A 17968-nucleotide genomic window follows, 5' to 3' on the forward strand; every position below is an offset into this window, starting at 1 on the left:
CGCTTGGCGCCTGGCTGCGGCGGGCGCGCCTGCGCTTCGCCTGGCTGGGGCTGTGAGAATTTGGCGACGGTGCCCGCGCGGCGGCAGGTCCTGGCCCCGCCCGGGCCCCGGGGACGCCCCGCCCCCTGGCGCCGCCCGCGCCCGCTGATGTCCGGGCCCCGCCCCGGGCCGCGCCCCTCCGCCGATGCCCCGCTAGCCGACTCCGCGCCGCGGGCCTGCCCTCAGGCCCTCGCGGGCTCCGCGCCGCCACCCGGAGACTCGCGTCCTCCCGCCGCTCCGGGACCCGCCTGCCGGGTCCCCTGGGCAACCGTCTCCAGGGAGACCGGGCCCCGCCCCCGGCACCGACACCCGGTACGGAGCCCACCTGTGTGCGCGCCTGCGGGGTCTCAGTGCCCCCCTCCTCGTGCACGCCCCGCCCCTCCCGGCGCGGGGCTTTGTCCGCCGGGGGCTGCCAGGGTCCAGGGGCATGGGCGCTGGGGAGGCGGGCGCGTTCCCGGGGCCGGCCGGGCTCCGCGGGGGAGGCCAGGGCAGGGGGCCGCGCTCTGGTGTGGGCTGCTTCCCGCGCGCCCCTCTCAGTCTCGTTGCATCCCTTTCCTGCCCCCCGGAGGGCCGGGAGTCGGGGTGTCCCCCTGTCGCCCTTGATGGGACGCGCAGGGCCCCGAGCCGGGCAGGGCAAGCTGTTTACTTGTCAGGGACCCAGCAGTTGCTACGCGCGTCCTCCCCTCCCCCTGCCCCCGATTCGGGACGGAGCATCCTGCTCTCTGTCCATTCCTAGCGTTGCCTCCCAAGCTTTGCCCTTGAACCCAAAGGGCTAGAGCGCGGCAGACCCAGGTGCTGAGGTCCTGGGAGCCAGAGCAGAAGACCCACCTTTCTCCCGGAGAAGACCCTCCTCCTTGGCCGCCCTCTTGTGAATTCAGTCCCAGCCCCGTACTTCCTGACCTGAATTCCGGAGGACGGATTGCTTCCTCGCCTTCTCTAACTCTTCCCTCTCTCGGCTCCATCATGCCTTCTGCTTTCTTTGTCTTCCCTCGATTTGCAAGTGCTTTCTCCACGATCATGTCTCATTTCCCCGTGACCGAGCTGCTGGGTTGGGTTTTTTTTTTTTTTTTTGGTCTCTTGTTAATTCCATTGATCATCAATGGAAGTTATTTCTTCCTCAGCTCTCGGCGCTGACCTCTCATTTCTCTGGTGGCAGTGCCTTGGGAAGTTCTTGCCATCGTCCCCTGGATGCGGAGTGAAGGAACTGTCCCCGCCCCCGTTCCTGGGCTCCTGCAGCGGGGTCCGTGGGGATACATCCTTCCTGGACCAGGCCGACAGCGGGAAGAGTTTCAGCTTGTCCTTGGGAACTGTGTTCTTAGAATGGGTGCCTTCTCCAGTGGCTTCCTAGCTCTGGACTTTTTGTCTCCTAGAGAAACCCGTGTTTAGGGTTCCTCCTTCTCGGGACCCCTCCCCAGCCACGCCCAGCGGGTTCCAGGCAAGAGACTCCCTGCGGTGGAGGTAGCTGTGCCGAGGGTCCCGACTTAGGTGAAGGGGCTGGTCCTACTTCCTCTTATTTCCAGGAGTGGCCCACAGCTGCCCTCAGCGGGCTGCCCCCTCCCCATACTACCTTTTCACCTCCAGCACCTGGGACAGATCTTCCTTTATGATGCAACTGGGCTCTTGAATGGGGTCCTCAAGTTCAGGAACCTGCTTTTTGCAGCCATTGAGTGGAACTCAAACCTGAGCTTGGCTCCAATCACTTACTTTGCTTTCAAAAACCAAACAAAACCAACAAACATCTCAAAAACTGATCTGAGTCATCCGCCTGTATATACGTTCCTACCTTGGGCCTTGGATGTGCCCCTGCGGTTTGCTTCAGTGCCACCAAAGGGAGCGGGGCTGCTTTGCCACAGATGGTGAACCAGGCCCATCCTGCAGAATGTGACTGGTTTGCAAAAAGGGAGCCTGGGTGAAACAGTTGCTTTTAAGCTAAAGTTCTGTAAGAGAATGCACAGAAGGTTTCTGAGACTCTTTTCCTTTTTTTTTCTTCCTTTTTTCCAGAAAGATAAGGAGCTCTCAGGGTCAAGCAAGGGCGGAATGACGCTCACTGATTCCATAGCATCTTTAATCTGCCAGGCGGAGGGGCCTTTGCTGCTGGTCTTTCTTGGACCATTCCAGAGAGGTAGGCTGTGCAAAGGAGACCAGTGGGGTGCTGGGAGAAGAAGAGATGTCATTTTGTAGATAGGTTGAAATCTGAATGTAGTCCCCTGCCCTCCCTGACCATTCAGCCAAAGGAGGGCCTATCTGTAGGACTAGAGCCGGAAGGAAGAGAATGACCCAAATTTGTACTGGGAGCCTATGAGCGGGAAGTGAACTAGACCTCAGCCAGCTTCCCATGAGAGGGATGCCACTGCTTGGGAAAGGAAGGGCCGTCTCTGCTCCGAGGCGCCCTGGAGCCTGTTATGAAGCTGCAACATTTGGTATTTAACTTGCTCTGGTCGTGGTGGAGCTGGACTGGTCTAGCTGGGGAGAGAAAAAGTAAAACATTCTCCCAAAGGAAGTGGGTTGAATTTCGATAACTCGGTATCTTTGCTTCTCGAGGAGTCTTCACTGGGGACATTCTGTTCCTCCAGAAAGTTGACAGTCCCTGTATCAGTAAGAGAATGTTCCTTGGAGCTTCTAGAACATTAGCCTGGGAGATTAATGCAGTCCCTTCATTGTGCAATGAAGAAACTGAGGCCAGAGACTGGCATTGGCTGGCCATCAGCTCAGCCCCGCTCTCTGGCCTCTGGGAGTACCTGGGTTTGGGTAGCAAGCTCCGGGGTCCATAGGCCAGGGGTCCCCTTCACAAGCTCTGTGGGCACATCTGTCTTCTGTGGGCACACAGCCCATTTCCTCCTTATCCAGACCCTTGAATGGCCACCATCATATCAGGATGGAAAGGGGTTTGCGTGATAGCGCGGGGTCATCCTGGGAAGCCACCCTACCCGTCGACCTCATTTTCTCTAGATCTTCATCGGTACTTTCCAGACTTTTTTGTTACATGTGGATCTCTTCTAAAAGATCAACATATTCAGCAAAATGTTGACGCATAAGGCAGCTAAAAACAGACAGGCGTTGTGGCACAAGCAGAGAGACTGGCCGTGAACTCTGTGCCCCACAGCCCCTCTGCCAGCAGTGCCACCCTCTGGAGGCCTCGGGTACTTTCGCTGGACCCGGGGCCCCGGAGCAGAGGCGCGACCCTGGCTCTTGTTGACCTGTTGTGGTGATTAGAGTTTCTTCTACACACTTGTTTGTGCTGCCCCGATTCTCGTTTTGGGAGATGTCTTTTCACGATAATTCTAACCCCCATGTGGTTTTATTTATAAAAACACCTATTCACTGTCCAAATTTGCAAAATGCAAAAAGAAATTGCAAGCGTAACTCTCCCTTATTTCCACCTCCAACCCTTGTTTCCTTGTGGGAATAGTGGGAATACCCTCCCCCACCCACCAGAGAGTGTTCTGTGTATGTCTTTGGACACCTGATTTTTATTTATTGTTAAGGGTTATTGCGGACTTCCACATAAACATAACTGATTGGATGAGATGTTTGTTTCTGCTCTGTTTCAAAAGCCCACTAAAACGAGAGTAAAGGGATAAATCCTTAAGAAAACGGGAAGGATGAGAGAGGAGGAGGGGTATGAGCAAGAAATGTTGAAAAAGTAGAAAACGGGGGGGTTGGGGGAAGAAGCCGAGCAGGACATTGAGTGTCCCACGCTGTGGGGAAAGCAAGCCGGTATGTCCACAGGACCGACCCCCCAGGTACAAGAATTAGGGGCTACCGAGGGTCTTGGTGACGCTGGGGTAAAGGGTGGTGGGAAGCGGGAAGACTGGGCAGAAGAGTGCGTTAGAGCAACAGACCCTTGCTGAGCCCTCAGAGTCAGGCGGCTCCTGGCTGCACCCCAGCAGAAGGCTCTGGGTTTTCTGCAGGCAGCTCGGACCAGAACCACCCAGGACCAGCCTGGGACAGGGACACTGGGAGGAGGCACTAGACTGAGAACAGGAGGACTCAGTGCCAGCTGGCATGCTGAGCAGAGGCACCCTTTCCTGGGGGCTCCCAGAACGTGGCAGCCTGACTTACTCTCCCCACCCTCCAGGCCAGGCCATGAACTTCTTTCTGAGGAAATTGACCTCATGAGAAAAGTGACCCTCAGATGCTTACATTGATTGAGGGGGACCCTGGGGAAAAGCTACATTGCTACTTTGTCACTTCATTGTGACACCTATTAGCAACGAGCCCTACCTGTGCCCAAACAGCGTTGAGTGCCCGGCACATCCGTTGGCGTGGGCAGCGGCAGATCACCGCGTGTGGGCGGAGGCCTCAACCAGGAACGACAGAGACCCAAACAGCAGAAAACAGGGATCAGAAGTCATCAACGTGGTTTGGTTGTTTTTAAAAAAGAAATATTCATAAAACAGTAGTAAGCTCTTAGATAGAAAATGATGAAGTTATTAGTAAAAACTTCAATAGGATAGAGCTGGAAGATTGAAAAATAAGTCTTTGGGAAAGATAAGAAAATTGGAGAATCGGTTTGGGAGGCTCAATATCCATCTCATAGGAGCTCAAGAAAAAGGGGGGAAGACATGGAGAAGGGGAAGTTATCAACGAAACTACGGGAGAAAATCCCAGAACAGAAGGAGTCCCTGTAATAAGTGTCTCTGAGTAGCACTCAGCACAACGAATAATAATAAAAGAAACACTACATAAAAGAATGAGATGTACTGTGGGACACAGCATGAACTTTCAACCCTCCAGAGATAGAGAAAAGTTACAAAGAGCCAACAAAGAGGCCACATATAGGAGATCGGAGAACAGAACGCACTGGACTCTGCAAAAGCAGCGCCAGAGGCTGCACAGGACAGCAGAGCCACTCTCAAATTTCCACGAGGAATCCATTCCCAACCCAGGATTTTGTGCCTGTCATGCAAGCAGAATTAGGCAATAAGGATTTTTTTAGGCGTGAATTTTCAAAACCTACCCTCCTTTCTTTGTATCCCTTTTCCAGGAAGATACTGGGAGGGTGTGCTCCACTGAAATGAGAAAGTAAAGCGAGAAAGAGGAACCAGTAGTACAACGTGCAATTGTCCCTTGTTCTCATTTGGCTCAGCTGCCAAATGGCTTTCTGTCTTTCAGCTGTTACTTTACTTTGCATCTGAGGAGTGGGGAGAGAAAAGAAACACACACCTACCCCACCAGAGGAACTGAGAAGTATTCACTTCCGAGTCTCCCCAGTAGCCAGGACCTGTGACCTGGGCTCCGTTTGTGAGATGCACTGATGTCGTGTTTTCGACAGAGAAGAGGGGGTGGTGATGGACTATACCCATGCAGCAGGGATGGGCTGCAAGGTCAAGTTCTCGGCACAGAAGCGGCAGGGGTACAAACAGACTCCTAGTACCAAGTGGCAATAGAAGCAGTCTTGCCACCAGATGGGCAGTGTGGAGTCCACATAGTGGACCACGGTTGTATTTCTTTTCTCGTCCAACTTTCTGTTTTTCCCGGACTTGATGGTTGCCTCAGCTTTTTATTTGCTTTGTTTTCAAGGTACTAATCGCTCATCCATCCTCAAACTCTCCAGCAGAACTACTAATCCTTCCTCAAACTCTCCAGCAGACCTATGAACTCCTCACAGTGCAGCAAAGGTCATACTCCATCAGCTCCTTCCTGCTTAACCAGTGAGAGGTGGCCTCTGTGTTCGCAGCCAAGCAACCTGCCTGGCGGAAAGATGGTGGAGGGACGTCCCAACACTGCAGCCGTGCGGCTGGTCTGAGAGCAAGCAGCCCCACTCGGAGGAGGATGACCGAGGGCCCTGGGGGAGTAGCTTCAAGAAAAAAGATGGAGCTGGCAGGTTATCTGCCGTATCTGCTGCATTCTGAGGAGTTCTGTAGTTCTTTGGAGAGTTTGGGGAGGAATTACACATTCAGACACAGAAAACAAAGAAAATGAAAAGTAAGGCAACTATTAACTACAGGAATAACAGAAAGTTGAACAAGAAAAGAAAGAAAACCACAATATACAATGTGGCCTAGCTTTGAACAATATTTACACAGTCACAATAATGTCAGCACCGACGTTTGATGAGCGAAAAACGACCCCATCGGTCCATTCAGAAGCTGGAGGAGGGATGTGCGCATGTGTGTAGATGTAAGGAAGCACACACTCACCTCCTAAGCTAAGAAGTTCAAAGCTGAAAACCCAGAAATATCAGCACGAACCTGTAATTCAGAAATGTAGAGATAACTATCCAAAGAAACAACTGAAATCGAGGGTAGATCGAGGGTAGTATATTTGCTTGCGGGGGTCAGGAGATTTTTTTTATTTTATTTTATTTTTTTCTGCAAGCATTTTAGTTTTAAGTAATTTTAAAAATCCGGTTGGATAACTTTCATAGATAGTAAAGCTTGAAAGTCCTCACTGTGCCACCCCTAGGCACCCATGGTATCCCTGTTTCCGTGTTCTCCACACTTCCCGAAGTGCGTTGCCCGAAGACATGTTGCCGGGACAGGGTATGTGCGTGGCGGTGTCGTTCCCCGTGGGGAGTGTATGCAGTGCTGTGCAGTGCGCACGGGCGTCCGTGTGATGAACACGTTCACTCTTTAAGTGAATGTGTGGCCAGCCCTGGCCGGTGCGGCTCAGTGGGTCGGAGCATCACCTCATAACCGAAGGGTTGTGGGTTCGATCCCCTGTCCCGGCGCTGGATCGATGTTTCTCTCTCCCCCTTCCTCGCTCTCTAAAAGCAATGGGGAAAACAGTGTCCTCAGGTGACAGTTAATGTGTGCTCATGGGCTCAGCCATTTCCATTTTGTTTTAGATTTATCCGTCTCACAAACGATACCACAGTGAATATCTTGGTGCATGTAGCTGTTTTTTTAAAATTTTGAATTGCTTCTCGATGACCATTCCTTATTCCCCAAATTACCAGATGTGAGATTGCGGGTTTTGCTATTGATTTTGACGTGTTGTGCCGGGGGCTCCACTCGGGTGGGCCATGAGCTGAACATCGGAAGAGAGAACGGGGATAGACGTGTGGGCAGCGTGGTTGGCCTACTGTTCCTGAGACTGAGAGCAGCAGCAGTCAGAGCACCCCCGCCCCTGCCTCCCATGGAACACACTTTCCAGAGACCCACACCTCTTCTCGCCTCTGACGTCTGTCTTGGTCCCGCCCCCCTACTGGAGATCCTTTTTCCTTTTTAAATATTCAAACTAAAGGTTACTGTCCTTAAAATGTAAAAAAAAAGTTACTGTCCTATTGAAAAACTGTGGCCTCGAGAGACACATTTAAAGTGGGGGAGAGTAAAAGTTTTGAACAGGAGGAAGTAACTTGAAAAGCTGGCAGGGAGGCAGAGGTGGGTAGAGGAGAGCCCCAGGGGCTGAGGCACAGTTGGCTCCCGGCACTTTGCTGTGTCCTCTGGTCTCGCCCTTCGCTCCCCGCCCCCCCTTCTCTCCTGCAGCAGGAGCTGGGGTGTTGCAGCCCTCCTGACAAGCCCTTCTGGTCTAGTCCTGGGCTTGGTTTCCGGGATGTCCTACTTGCCTGGCCCAGCCTTTGGACAGTCCCTTCCCATTCCTGTTTTGGACACATGTCCCACCCCCAGCTGACCACCACCTGCCAGTCGCTTTGCGTTACAGGAATAGAGAATGGCAGAGGGGCGGCTGCGCTGGGTTTCTCTGCGAGGCCTCCCTGTCGCTGCAGCTCACAGCTGCGGTGGGACAGCTTTCTGCCCCGAGGACCGCGAAGGCCACCAGGGAGGCAGGGAGCTGTCGGTCAGGCCTCCCCGAGAGCTGCTCTGCAGAAGCTCCCGTGAACGCTTTTGTATTTGGGGAGAACAGCACATCTGTCCTAAAACTCTACCTGCTGGGGACCCTGGACCATTCACTTTTCCTTCCGGTTTGTAGCTGCAGCTCTTGGTCAGGAAGGTTCTTTAGGACAGACTTGAAGGCCCGCGGCCCGGGGCACCTGGGCCTCAGTGAAAGCGAGGACTAGGGTGTTTGGGGGCCTGGAGGGCCCTGCGCATCCCCCAGGGATCTGGCCTTACCTGTGGCCTTGGCTGAGAGCCTTTCCCGCTTCCATTCTCGCCGCCCTCCCTTCCATTTTCCACACAGCAATGGAAGCGTCTTCTGTGTAAAATATACAGTCAGGCTGTGTCCACCTCCTGCTTAACACGCTCAGAGGACTGGCCACCTCAGTGACAGCAACACCCAGCCTCCTCCCGGAGCTGCCCTGCCCCGCCCTGTGACCTCCTCGCTGTCCCCCCAGTCCGCTCCCTGCAGGGCCTTGATTCCGCCTCCCTGGTCCCAGGGCCTTTGCACTTCCCACTCCCAACGCCTGGAACCCTGGGTCAGAGAGCTTTTAGGGACCCTTCTCCTCATGTGGGCCTTGGCTCCAGTGCAATCTCACCTGGGACCCTTGCCTGACCGGGGGACCCTCCCTGCCAGCTCACTGTTCTCCCACCCCAGCCCTTTCGCTGTCTGAAATCACTCTGTGTGTTCATCGTCCTTTTCCGCTTTCTGAAAACCCCTGTTGGACTCGAAACTCCGTGAGAGCAGGGAGGGGGCTAGCACATTTCCTGACGCTCAAGTCAATGTTTGCTGAATGGATGGGTAAGCGAATGACCAGGACTCGGGGCCTACAGCCTTCTGGGACAGAGAGGGGCCCCTTCACGTTCTCTTCCCCGAGAGAACAGGGGGTTGCAGGTCTCTGGGGTTGCAGGTCTCTGGGCTTTTCCTGGCAGCCAGAGCAGGGGCTTGGTTTCTAGAGTGCTCCTTGGGGGTTGCACGTGCAGGAGCTCCGCTGGGAACTGGGTGCTCTAGTAAAGCACCCACTTGGATCCTGTTCCCACATAAGTTGGGCCATCGGAGGAGTGTCTACTTCGTTCTCCATGGGAGGCTGCCCGGGACACAGAGCGCTTGAGTAGAAGGACTTTGTGAGGCTGAGCAGTACCTGCAGGTAAACCCAGGTCAGGAGGCCCAGCGCAGACTCTGCTCTGTTAAGCACTGTGGTCCCTGTCCCTTGTTGTGGTGGCTGCTGGTCTTGTGTCCTCCCAGCCTGGGTGGATGGTACCTACTTGGACTAAGTGTATGACCCCCTTCTAGAGGTTTCTGAGGCTCCTTCTCTTGGGCTTTTGGGGTTGTCACTTTCAGTTCTGAAATGCAGGTGCTGGCAGATGTTTTGTCCCAGGACTAATGAGCATCTCTCTATGGAATGTCTATTCCTAGACATTCCTAGGAATGATGGAGAGGGGGCAGCGGGGGTGCGTGGGCTTCACATCCCTGCTCTGGAGTAACTTCTGGAGGCACATGGCAGGATTTGCTGAGGACACCCTCGGGGGAATCAGCAGGACACACTTCTCCTTTCCCTGCTGCTCGGAGCCTGCTGAGGGTGTGACTCAGGCGTTCCCTCGGGAAGCTGTTCCCCAGGACTTGTGCCTGGGGCACCAGAAAGCGCATCTCTGCATTGACAAAGGCTGGCCAGCAGCTCTCGGTGCCACTGGACTCAGGAGATGCCCACGCAGAGCCCCAGGCCCACGGAGTTTCCAAAGGAATGAAAGGGATCTTTTCAGCAGTTCTGAGCTTAGGACAAGCCACTGGCCAGCAGGTCTGCCAGCCCAGGGGACTGCGGATGGGCTTCAGCCTCATTCCCAGTCTGGAGGGAGTGCTCGTGACTCTGGGCTACGGCATCCTTCTCAGAAATAAACCCAGGCCCCTGGAGCTGCTGGCAGGGAGGGTGGTGGAGGCCCACGTACTTCTACTGAGAGATTTGGAGGAACTTGCTGGCTGCTCAGGACTCAGGTCAGGCCCCTTAGACACTCTCAGCTGGAGAACCTGGGCCTCAGCCTCGGGCCAGAGAAAGTGCCTCTAACTGGGAACGGCTGGCACAGGGATGGCCGGACCTGTAGCTGGTGCTGCTGCCGTCACACGGCTGTTTCTGCGCATTGTGCTGGCTGGCCAGGAGTGGAAGGTGAAAGGAACTGAGCTTCTTCCTGTCCAGTTTCCTTTTGATAGTTTATTAACGGTTCAGGTGTGGACAGATGACCTCTGCATCTAGATTCTGGGTGACTCAGAGCAAGGAAGTGTCGATTACTCATGGCTCACCTTTGCTCGATCCCCAGCGCCTTGGGGTGGCCCGGGCCCTTTCTTGCCCTCTGTCCTAGGCCATCTCATCTGTCCCCATGGATCCCCATCTGTGTGTCAACTACTGACCCCAAATTATATCTCTGTGACCCTAAGGACCTCTCCCCGGAGCTCCAGACCGGGACCTTACCTTTGGCTGTCTGCACTGGGTTGGTCAACAAGCAACTCAGTTTCCGCATGTCCAAAACACGGCTCGTGCTATTCTACTGCCTCCAAAGTCTGTCTCTCCCTTATACTTTCCCCCTCAGGAACTTTCCACCACCCACCCAACCTCCCAAGCCCAAACCTGGCTGTCACCCTTACCTCCTCCTCACTGTCCCCTCTCTGATCCGCCCAAGCTCCTAAATGTACCTGACTCCCCTCTCCAGTTCTGATGCCGTCACTCCATCGGTAGCACACGCCTCCCCACCCTGTGCCACTTCAGGTGGCCTCTCCCCAGGCCTCCCACCCGCACCCAAAGCTTCGGTTCAGACGCAAACCAGGTCCCGTACCTCCCCACCTAAAACTTACCTCCGGGGCTGCCCTTCACTGTTACCAGGCGTCTTTAGATCAGGCATCATCCCTGGTCTAAAGGCCCTGCAGGAGACTTGGCCCCTGCTGGCCTCTTCAAACCATCTCATCCACACCCTCCTGTCCCAGTCCCACCCAGTGCTCCTGGAGTAGCCCCTCTGTCCCGTCACTTCGTGATCATCCTTCCCTCCCGTGTCCCTGTGTGTGTGTGTGTGTGTGTCTCCCCTCCCAATAGTAAGTGATTCTTGCCGCTTAATAAATACCAGTTGAGTAAACTAATATATCTCAGATGCGTGATGTGCATAAAATATCCAATCCAGGAATGTGGGAGTGGCGATTATTTCCATGAGATGGAATTAGCAAGAGTAAAACCTGCCGCGTGCCTCCAGAAGTTTCTTCAGATTCAGGAACTGTGTTTCCCTACAGGCTGGGAGAACCCGGCTTACTCTGAGAAATGTCGGGAGGGTTGGCAGCCAGCCAGCTCAGTGATATGGCCCCCAGAGAACTTCCTGGGGGTGCGGTGGGGGAGCCTGGTACCCTTTTAGGCTGAGCAAATGGGAGCTTGGTGCCCAGAATGTTCTTCTGCAGCTGGCCTGTCAGACCCCCTATGGAGCGTCTTGTTAGTCCAGGGTACTGGACTTTGGCAAGAAGAGTGTAAAAACCATGTGGTGGGGAGAACAGTCAGAGGTCCCGGGGCCACCATCCAGCAGAGCGCCATCAGATGGCAACCTGTGTGTCTCAAAGGCAGCACAAAGCACAGGGGTGGCTCCTGGAGGCGGACTAATGGCCAAGGAAAGAACTTTCTAAACACTAGAAGCTTCCCGAAATGGAATGTGTTGTTGCATTAATGGAAATAGATCATTCCAGCGATAAGTGACAAAAAATCCAACTCAAACTGCTCTAAGTTAAAAAAGTAAAAAAAGCAGGGGGCATTTATTGGCTGGCAGAACTGACAAGTCCAGGGATAGAGCCTAGCTTCAGGCGTGGCTGGATCCAGGAAATCAAAGTCTGTCCTCAGGACCCAATTGTACTTTCTGAGCTGAACTCTGCTTCCCTTCACATTGGTCTCTTCTCAGGTCCTACCCTGTAAGGGCAGCCAATGGTCACCAGCGGCTCTGGATTGTTAGTCTACGTTTTCTGCTACCCCTGGAGGAAGTCCAGATGTCAAAACCCATTGTACTGATTTGACATTCACATGCACATCCTGGAATCTCTGTAAAGATGACACACAATGATTGGCTGAACCTAAGTGTCATTCCCACTTGCAGTCCAATCCCCACACCTGGGGGAATTCAGGGCTCTGATTGGCGGGGCCTGGATCTTAGGCCAGGAGTGAAGTCAACTCATCTGAACCACTTGGGGTGAGGATGTGTTGAGTTGGTGAAAAGTCCCCAGCTTCCAGATCAAGAAAGCCACAATTCTCAGCACCCAGAAGTCCCTCAAGCCCCTTTCCTCTGGGGTAACTGCTCCCCCCTAGGGGTTAGCCCCATCTCTTCCGCTAGCATAGATTTAGTCCCGCCTGAGCCTGTTCTCTGTGTAATTGAAATCAAGAGCACGTATTCTTCTGTGCCTGACTTCTTTTGCTCAGCTTTGTGTTTGTGAGATTCGTTTATATTGTTGTGTGTATTTGTAGATCATTTTTATTGCTCTATAACATTCCATTGGGAGCGGATATGATTTATTTTTCCATTTGACTGCTGATGTGCATTTGGGATGCTTCCAGTGTGGGCTGTTATGAATAGAGGCCCTGCAGACACTCTTGGACTTGTTTTTGGTACACATGCTTGTATATCTGGTAGGCATATCCCCAGGAGGGAATTGCTGGGTCATCGGGCATAGCTGATACTGTCAGACAGTTCCCCAAAGTGGTCATGCCAGTTTGCATTCTTGGAGCAGTTCCGAAGCCCCTGGATTAGCTGGCCTCGGGGCCCCCCACACACCGCAGAGCAACAAGTCTGGACTTCAAGGGCAGTTGGGGGCTTATTAGCAGCTGCACCCTGGGTCCTGGGCCCCCAAAGAGGGAAGGAGTTCCTACTTTCTCCTGTCCCATGCCTGGCATTTGATTATGGGCCGCTCATACTGTCCCAAGTCTCTTCCCCTTTTAGCAACAAGTTTTTATGTCCAAGTGCTTCCCCGCACTCCAGATGGATGTGAGTGGTTGAAGGCTGCATCTCCTTGGTGCTGAGGGGCAGGGGAGTGAGGGGTGCTCCTGACTTCTGGAGCTCGGCCAAGGCACAGGCAGGATTGTAAGTGGGTTCTCCAGGGTTCCCAACGAGCCCCAACATTTTGAATCAAAAGAAAGCCTTTGGCCTGACCATTCTGAGAAAGAGGAACCCGAAGTAGGATGTGGCTTCATAGTCAGAGGACGGGGACCTCGCCGGTGGTGTTAGGGTGGCGTGTTCACCGGGCGGCTCCCAGCAGCTCTGCATCCAGCCCGGGGCGAGGCATGGCCCATCTGACACTGGGGTGTCTGTCTCCCACTCAGCATTTCCTTTCAACTGTTTTTAAACGTCATTTAAATCTAGAAGGACGTGAGGAAAGTATTTTAGGTTAGGGAAGTATTTTTCTAAAGGATAAAAATCAGCCCTGGCTGGTGTGGCTCGGTTGGTTAGAACATCGTCTCATGGACCAAAGGGTTGTGGGTTCATTTCCCAGTAAGGGCACATCCGCAGGTTGTGGGTTCGATCCCTGATTGGGGCTCATATGAGAAAGTAACCTATCAACATTTCTCTCTCACATCGATGTTTCTCTCTCTCTCTCTCTCTCTCTCTCTCCCTCCCTCCCTCCCCCCCTTCCTCTTTCTCTAAAAGCAATGAAAGCATGTCCTTGGGTGAGGATTAAAAAAAGTAAAAATCATAAAACATAAAGGAAAATGTTGATAAATTTGCTGCGCCAACAGTAAAAACTTCTACTCATCAAAAAAACCCACTATCAACAAGTGAAAAGCTGACTGGAACTAGGAGACATTTCCAACTCATTTAATCAACAAAATAATTCAATCTAGAGTATACAAAGTAACTCTATAAGCTAATAAGAAAAAGACAAATAATTCCACAGAAGAATGGGCAAAGTTTATAAGCAGGCTCTTGGAGAAGACAAACCTTTTATAGAAAAGCAGGGAAATGCTAATTAAAATAACAAGAGCATCGGACGCCTGTCTGGTTGGCACAAACGAGTGAGTCGGACAATTCCAAGTGTTGGCGAGAGAGGAGGGGCAAGGGCTGCTATCGCTAACAGGCACCACCGCTTTACTTTGGCAAAGTTGATGCTGTGGTTGCACCTGCCACAGGTTCTACCTATGACCTGGCAGTTCCAGCCCGAGTGTGGCTGCATTCCACCCGCAGTGGCCGCCAGCCAGCCAGCCAGCCACATGTCGCTCAGGAGCACCTAACTTGGGAGTGTAGGACTGAGGAATGGAACTTTTAAGCATTTTACTTAAATTTAATTCATTTAAATGTGAGAATTGAATTCATTTATTTGAAAACTTTTGGAAGTATATTTGGGACAACTTGCATCTACGAACCTACTTTTTCACCTGGCAATTGTATGAAATCCACTGAGAGATGAAAATCTATTGTCTGAGTCACAGAATACACACAAGACTTCAAAATGGTAGCAGAAGAAAGAATGTAAAATATCTCCTTAATAATTTTTCTATATTGATAACATCAAAATGACTGTATTTTAGATATAGTAGGTTAAATCAAATATGTTAATTTTGTCTGTGTCTTTTTTTAATGTGGCTACTGGTAACTTTGATATTGTACGTGAGGTTCACATCATATTTCTCTTGGAGAGCGCTCATCTGGGACTGTCAATGCACACAAGGCGACTCGAGCAAGAATATACATTGTAGCGCTGTTTGTAATAACCACAGTAGAAACAGACCTTGAGGTTCCTCAACAAGGGGTAAATTAATTGTGGTGTGTTTACATAGTGAAATACCACCACAGTTAAAGTGAATGAACTAGAGCTACATGTGTCAAAATGGATAAATCTAAAGGATGTAAGCAAGTTGCGGAAGACTCACTATTCATGCAAAGTTTTAAAGCATGCAAAAATATTAGGAATTGTTTGTGGATACATATTAGTAGAATACAAGTATGAAAACAACCGTGGAGCCCTGGCCAGGGGGCTGAGTGGGTTGGAGCATCGTCCTGTACACTGAAAGGTGGCAGCTAAGCTAGAAGGGCGCGGCTTCCATAACCGGTCAAGGCGCATCGTAGGGTGTGGGTTTGATCCCTGGTCGGGATGCATGCAGGAGGCAACCGGTTGATGTTTCTCTCTCACATCAGTGTTTCTCTCCTTCTCTCTCTCCTTCCCTCCCTCCCTTCCTCTCAAATCAATAAGCATATTCTTGGGTAAGGATTTAAAAGAAAATCGGTGGGTATTATAAACAATCAGAATGCAGGCGGTGGTAATCTGAAGTTGGGGTGGGAAGACACTGGGGGACCTTTAACTGTGTCTGTCACACTTTGTTACTCACTGGGGAGTGGCTAAGACATGGGGTTGATATGACTGAGATGTTTCAACAAATTGTCTGATGGCCCAAAGCCAGCTTTAGGCCACCTGGTTTCTGGTTAGAAAGTTTCAAAGCGCTGTAGCCTTGGGCCCTTCTCCAGTCCTGGGGTGTCTGAGCAGGACCTGCCATTTGGCTCCTTTGCCAGTTGGTGGCCATGGCAGAGGTCTCCCACACGTGCCTGTCCCTGAGAAGAAGTGACCTAGAATGGGTCTGTTGGTGTCTTGAACTTGGGCCACTGCTATGGGAGACGCAGACAGAGTAACCACTTGTGATGACAGGCCACTCAGCCGAGCCGGTGACCTGGGGCAGTAGGAGCCACAAGCTACCCCAGGCAGGACAAGGCCCAGAGGGAGGCCAGCTTTGGGAACCCAACCTCCATCCTGAGCCTTCTGCTGGCGAAAGTCCTGACACCCTGTTTTCCGAAGGGTCCTTTCAAAGGACTCACACCGCACACGTGCGCCGGCTCACTGTGCCCTCACTTCCTTTCCAGGGCAACTGCTGTCTGAGAAGTGAGAAAGCAGAATGCCCCCGGGGGTGGACTGCCCCATGGAATTCTGGACCAGCGAGGAGAATCAGAACGTGGCGGTTGACTTCCTGCTGCCCACAGGGGTCTATCTGAACTTCTCCGTGTCCCGAAATGCCAACCTCAGCACTATCAAGAAGGTATGATCTTGACCCTAAAACTAGTCCTTAGAGCTTGGAACTCGGAAGGACAGACATGCACACTCACACACACGTCGTTTCTCAGATTTGAGAGCCCCGGATACGAATTTTCAAAGCTATCGCTAATATCCAAGAATTGTTTAAAAACTTGCCGTTAGCCCTGGCTGGCATGGCTCAGTTGGTTGGATAGCCTCCTGCAAACCGAAAGGTTGCTGGTTTGATTCCCAACGGGGGCACATGCCTGGGTTGCGGGTTCTGTGCTCGGCTCCCCAACGGGGCGCTTGCAGAAGGCAGAAGGCGACCAACCTATGTGTCTCTCTCACATCGATGTTTCCCCTTCTCCCTCCTATCCCCTTTCTAAAATGCAATTTTAAAAACTTAAAAAACAAACAAACAAAAACCCTTGTAGTCAGAGTCTGCCCAGCATTTGAATTCAGCTTCCCCGTATGGTGCACATGACCCAGGCGTGAGCTCAGGGTGGGGTCCCCTGTGGCCTTTCATTCTCTTCATGAGCACACCCCACCCGCGTCGCCGAAGAGCTTGGCTGGTCTTCTGTCTTTAGAGCCACTGCCCTGGTAAACATCTTTGGGAATCGTTTTTGGTTTTGCTTGTCACGAGCGTTGCTTCGTGATGTAGTCTTTCCCGTAAGGCAGCTGCTCGGCTCGCTGCCTGCTGAGCCGCCCGACACCAAGGAATAGACGAGAGTCACACAAGGTAACTGTGCTCTTCACTCAGCTTTTAACGAATGCAGGTTTGCTCAGAGTAGAGCATCAACACACATTAATATCCTGCTCACACTCGGACAGTCTAAGAGAAACAACGTACGCACAGCCATCCATGGGGGGTAACGAGCCCAAGTCCCAGAGTCTCAGCCTGCAGGGCCAGGAGACGGCACTGTGGGCAAGGGAGCCGTCAGCATCTTGCAAGGAAGGATCTCTGGAGCTGGGTGGGCATCAGGGCAGACGAGGTCTCAGTTCAGCAGGGCAGAGCCTCCAGCCGGTGCCAAGGGAGACCAGCGTGGTACGGAGCAGCCCTCTGGTGTGTGGAGCTTGGCTGTCTCAGCAGTGGGCTGGAGCCCGCCTCAGTTATACCCTTGAGAGTGGTGGACTCCACCCTTCAGGGTCTTTTCGATAAATGTCTTGGCCCCCCAGATGCCAAGTATGGAATTTCCCCAGGAGCCTGTGTGGGAGTGGTCCCGCTCTGCAGACGTGGGCAGGTATCTTAGGCATGTCTCCTGGCCAGATGTGTCTGCTTTGACTTAGGTAATTCTCCTCTTGCACCAAAGTGTCATGGCTGACTGACTGCCGTTTTAGTTGGCGTGAGTGACCCCACTGTGTTTTATAGACTTGATGCTGCCGTGATCGGACCAGTGCCATTTTATGGGTCCCGCTCTCCACATTGTTGAATAATTTTCAGGGTAAATGACTGAATCAAAAGACTAGACACCTGGATGGTATTTGGTAGTGACTGGCTTGTTCCACTTACGGCGTGTGAAATTTAATGGGTCATGCCACAGCGCAAGGCCTTAGCTCAGAATTTTAAAAGCTATACTTGGAAGAAACAAAAAGGAGAGAAGCAATGGACCTTCTGTGAGTTTTTGTGGGTTTTTTAAATTTTCCCTTTCTGGGAGATTTCTTGAAAAACTACATTTCTTTTTTTTTTTTTTCCAATTTCAAAAGTAATATGAACGCATTGAAATTTAGCAACCTAAGGAAAAGTGGAAGAAAAAATGGTCTATGATCCAGCTCTGTGAGAGGGCCGCAGTTAACTCTTTGGCTGTTTTGTTTTCTTTTTTATATACAGTGTAGTATTTTTTCTTTGGGATAAATTCAGATGATGAACTTTTGTGTCCTTTTATTTCAGAGTTAACACGGTAACATCTTTTTCAGGTTGTTAACTTTAGGTAAATAGCATTTTGAGGTTAATCTTATTTTTCCGCTTACAGAGCTGTACACGCGTGTTACGCAACGCGTGGGTCCCAGCAGTCTCCCCTCACAGCCCAATTGTCCTGCAGTTTCTTCATATATTTATTTATGCCAGCAGCCAGAGAGTCAATATTCTAGACTTTGCTCATTGTTGCAACTACTCCCGACTCTGCCCTGTGCTGCCAAGGCTTCCTCAGACGAT

The 17968-nt window shown here is 52.0% G+C and overlaps 1 protein-coding gene across 5 annotated transcripts in view; it reads left to right on the forward strand.

Annotated features, from left to right (window-relative positions):
- Positions 1-17968, forward strand: part of PIK3CD (phosphatidylinositol-4,5-bisphosphate 3-kinase catalytic subunit delta) — a 46901-nt gene that overhangs the window by 17565 nt on the left and 11368 nt on the right. For 3 of the 5 annotated variants that reach the window (XM_053921946.2, XM_053921949.2, XM_053921950.2), the window contains exons 2-3: positions 2041-2161; positions 15669-15841. In XM_053921946.2, the coding sequence (XP_053777921.1) occupies positions 15701-15841 (141 nt within the window). In that variant the 5' untranslated portion in view covers positions 2041-2161; positions 15669-15700. Of the gene's footprint in view, positions 1-63; positions 352-2040; positions 2162-15668; positions 15842-17968 lie in introns of those variants that run through there. The other 2 variants (XM_053921947.2, XM_053921948.2) reach the window with 2 other exon arrangements.

The sequence above is a fragment of the Desmodus rotundus genome, chromosome 3 (assembly GCF_022682495.2).
Source record: "Desmodus rotundus isolate HL8 chromosome 3, HLdesRot8A.1, whole genome shotgun sequence".
NCBI lineage: Eukaryota > Metazoa > Chordata > Mammalia > Chiroptera > Phyllostomidae > Desmodus > Desmodus rotundus.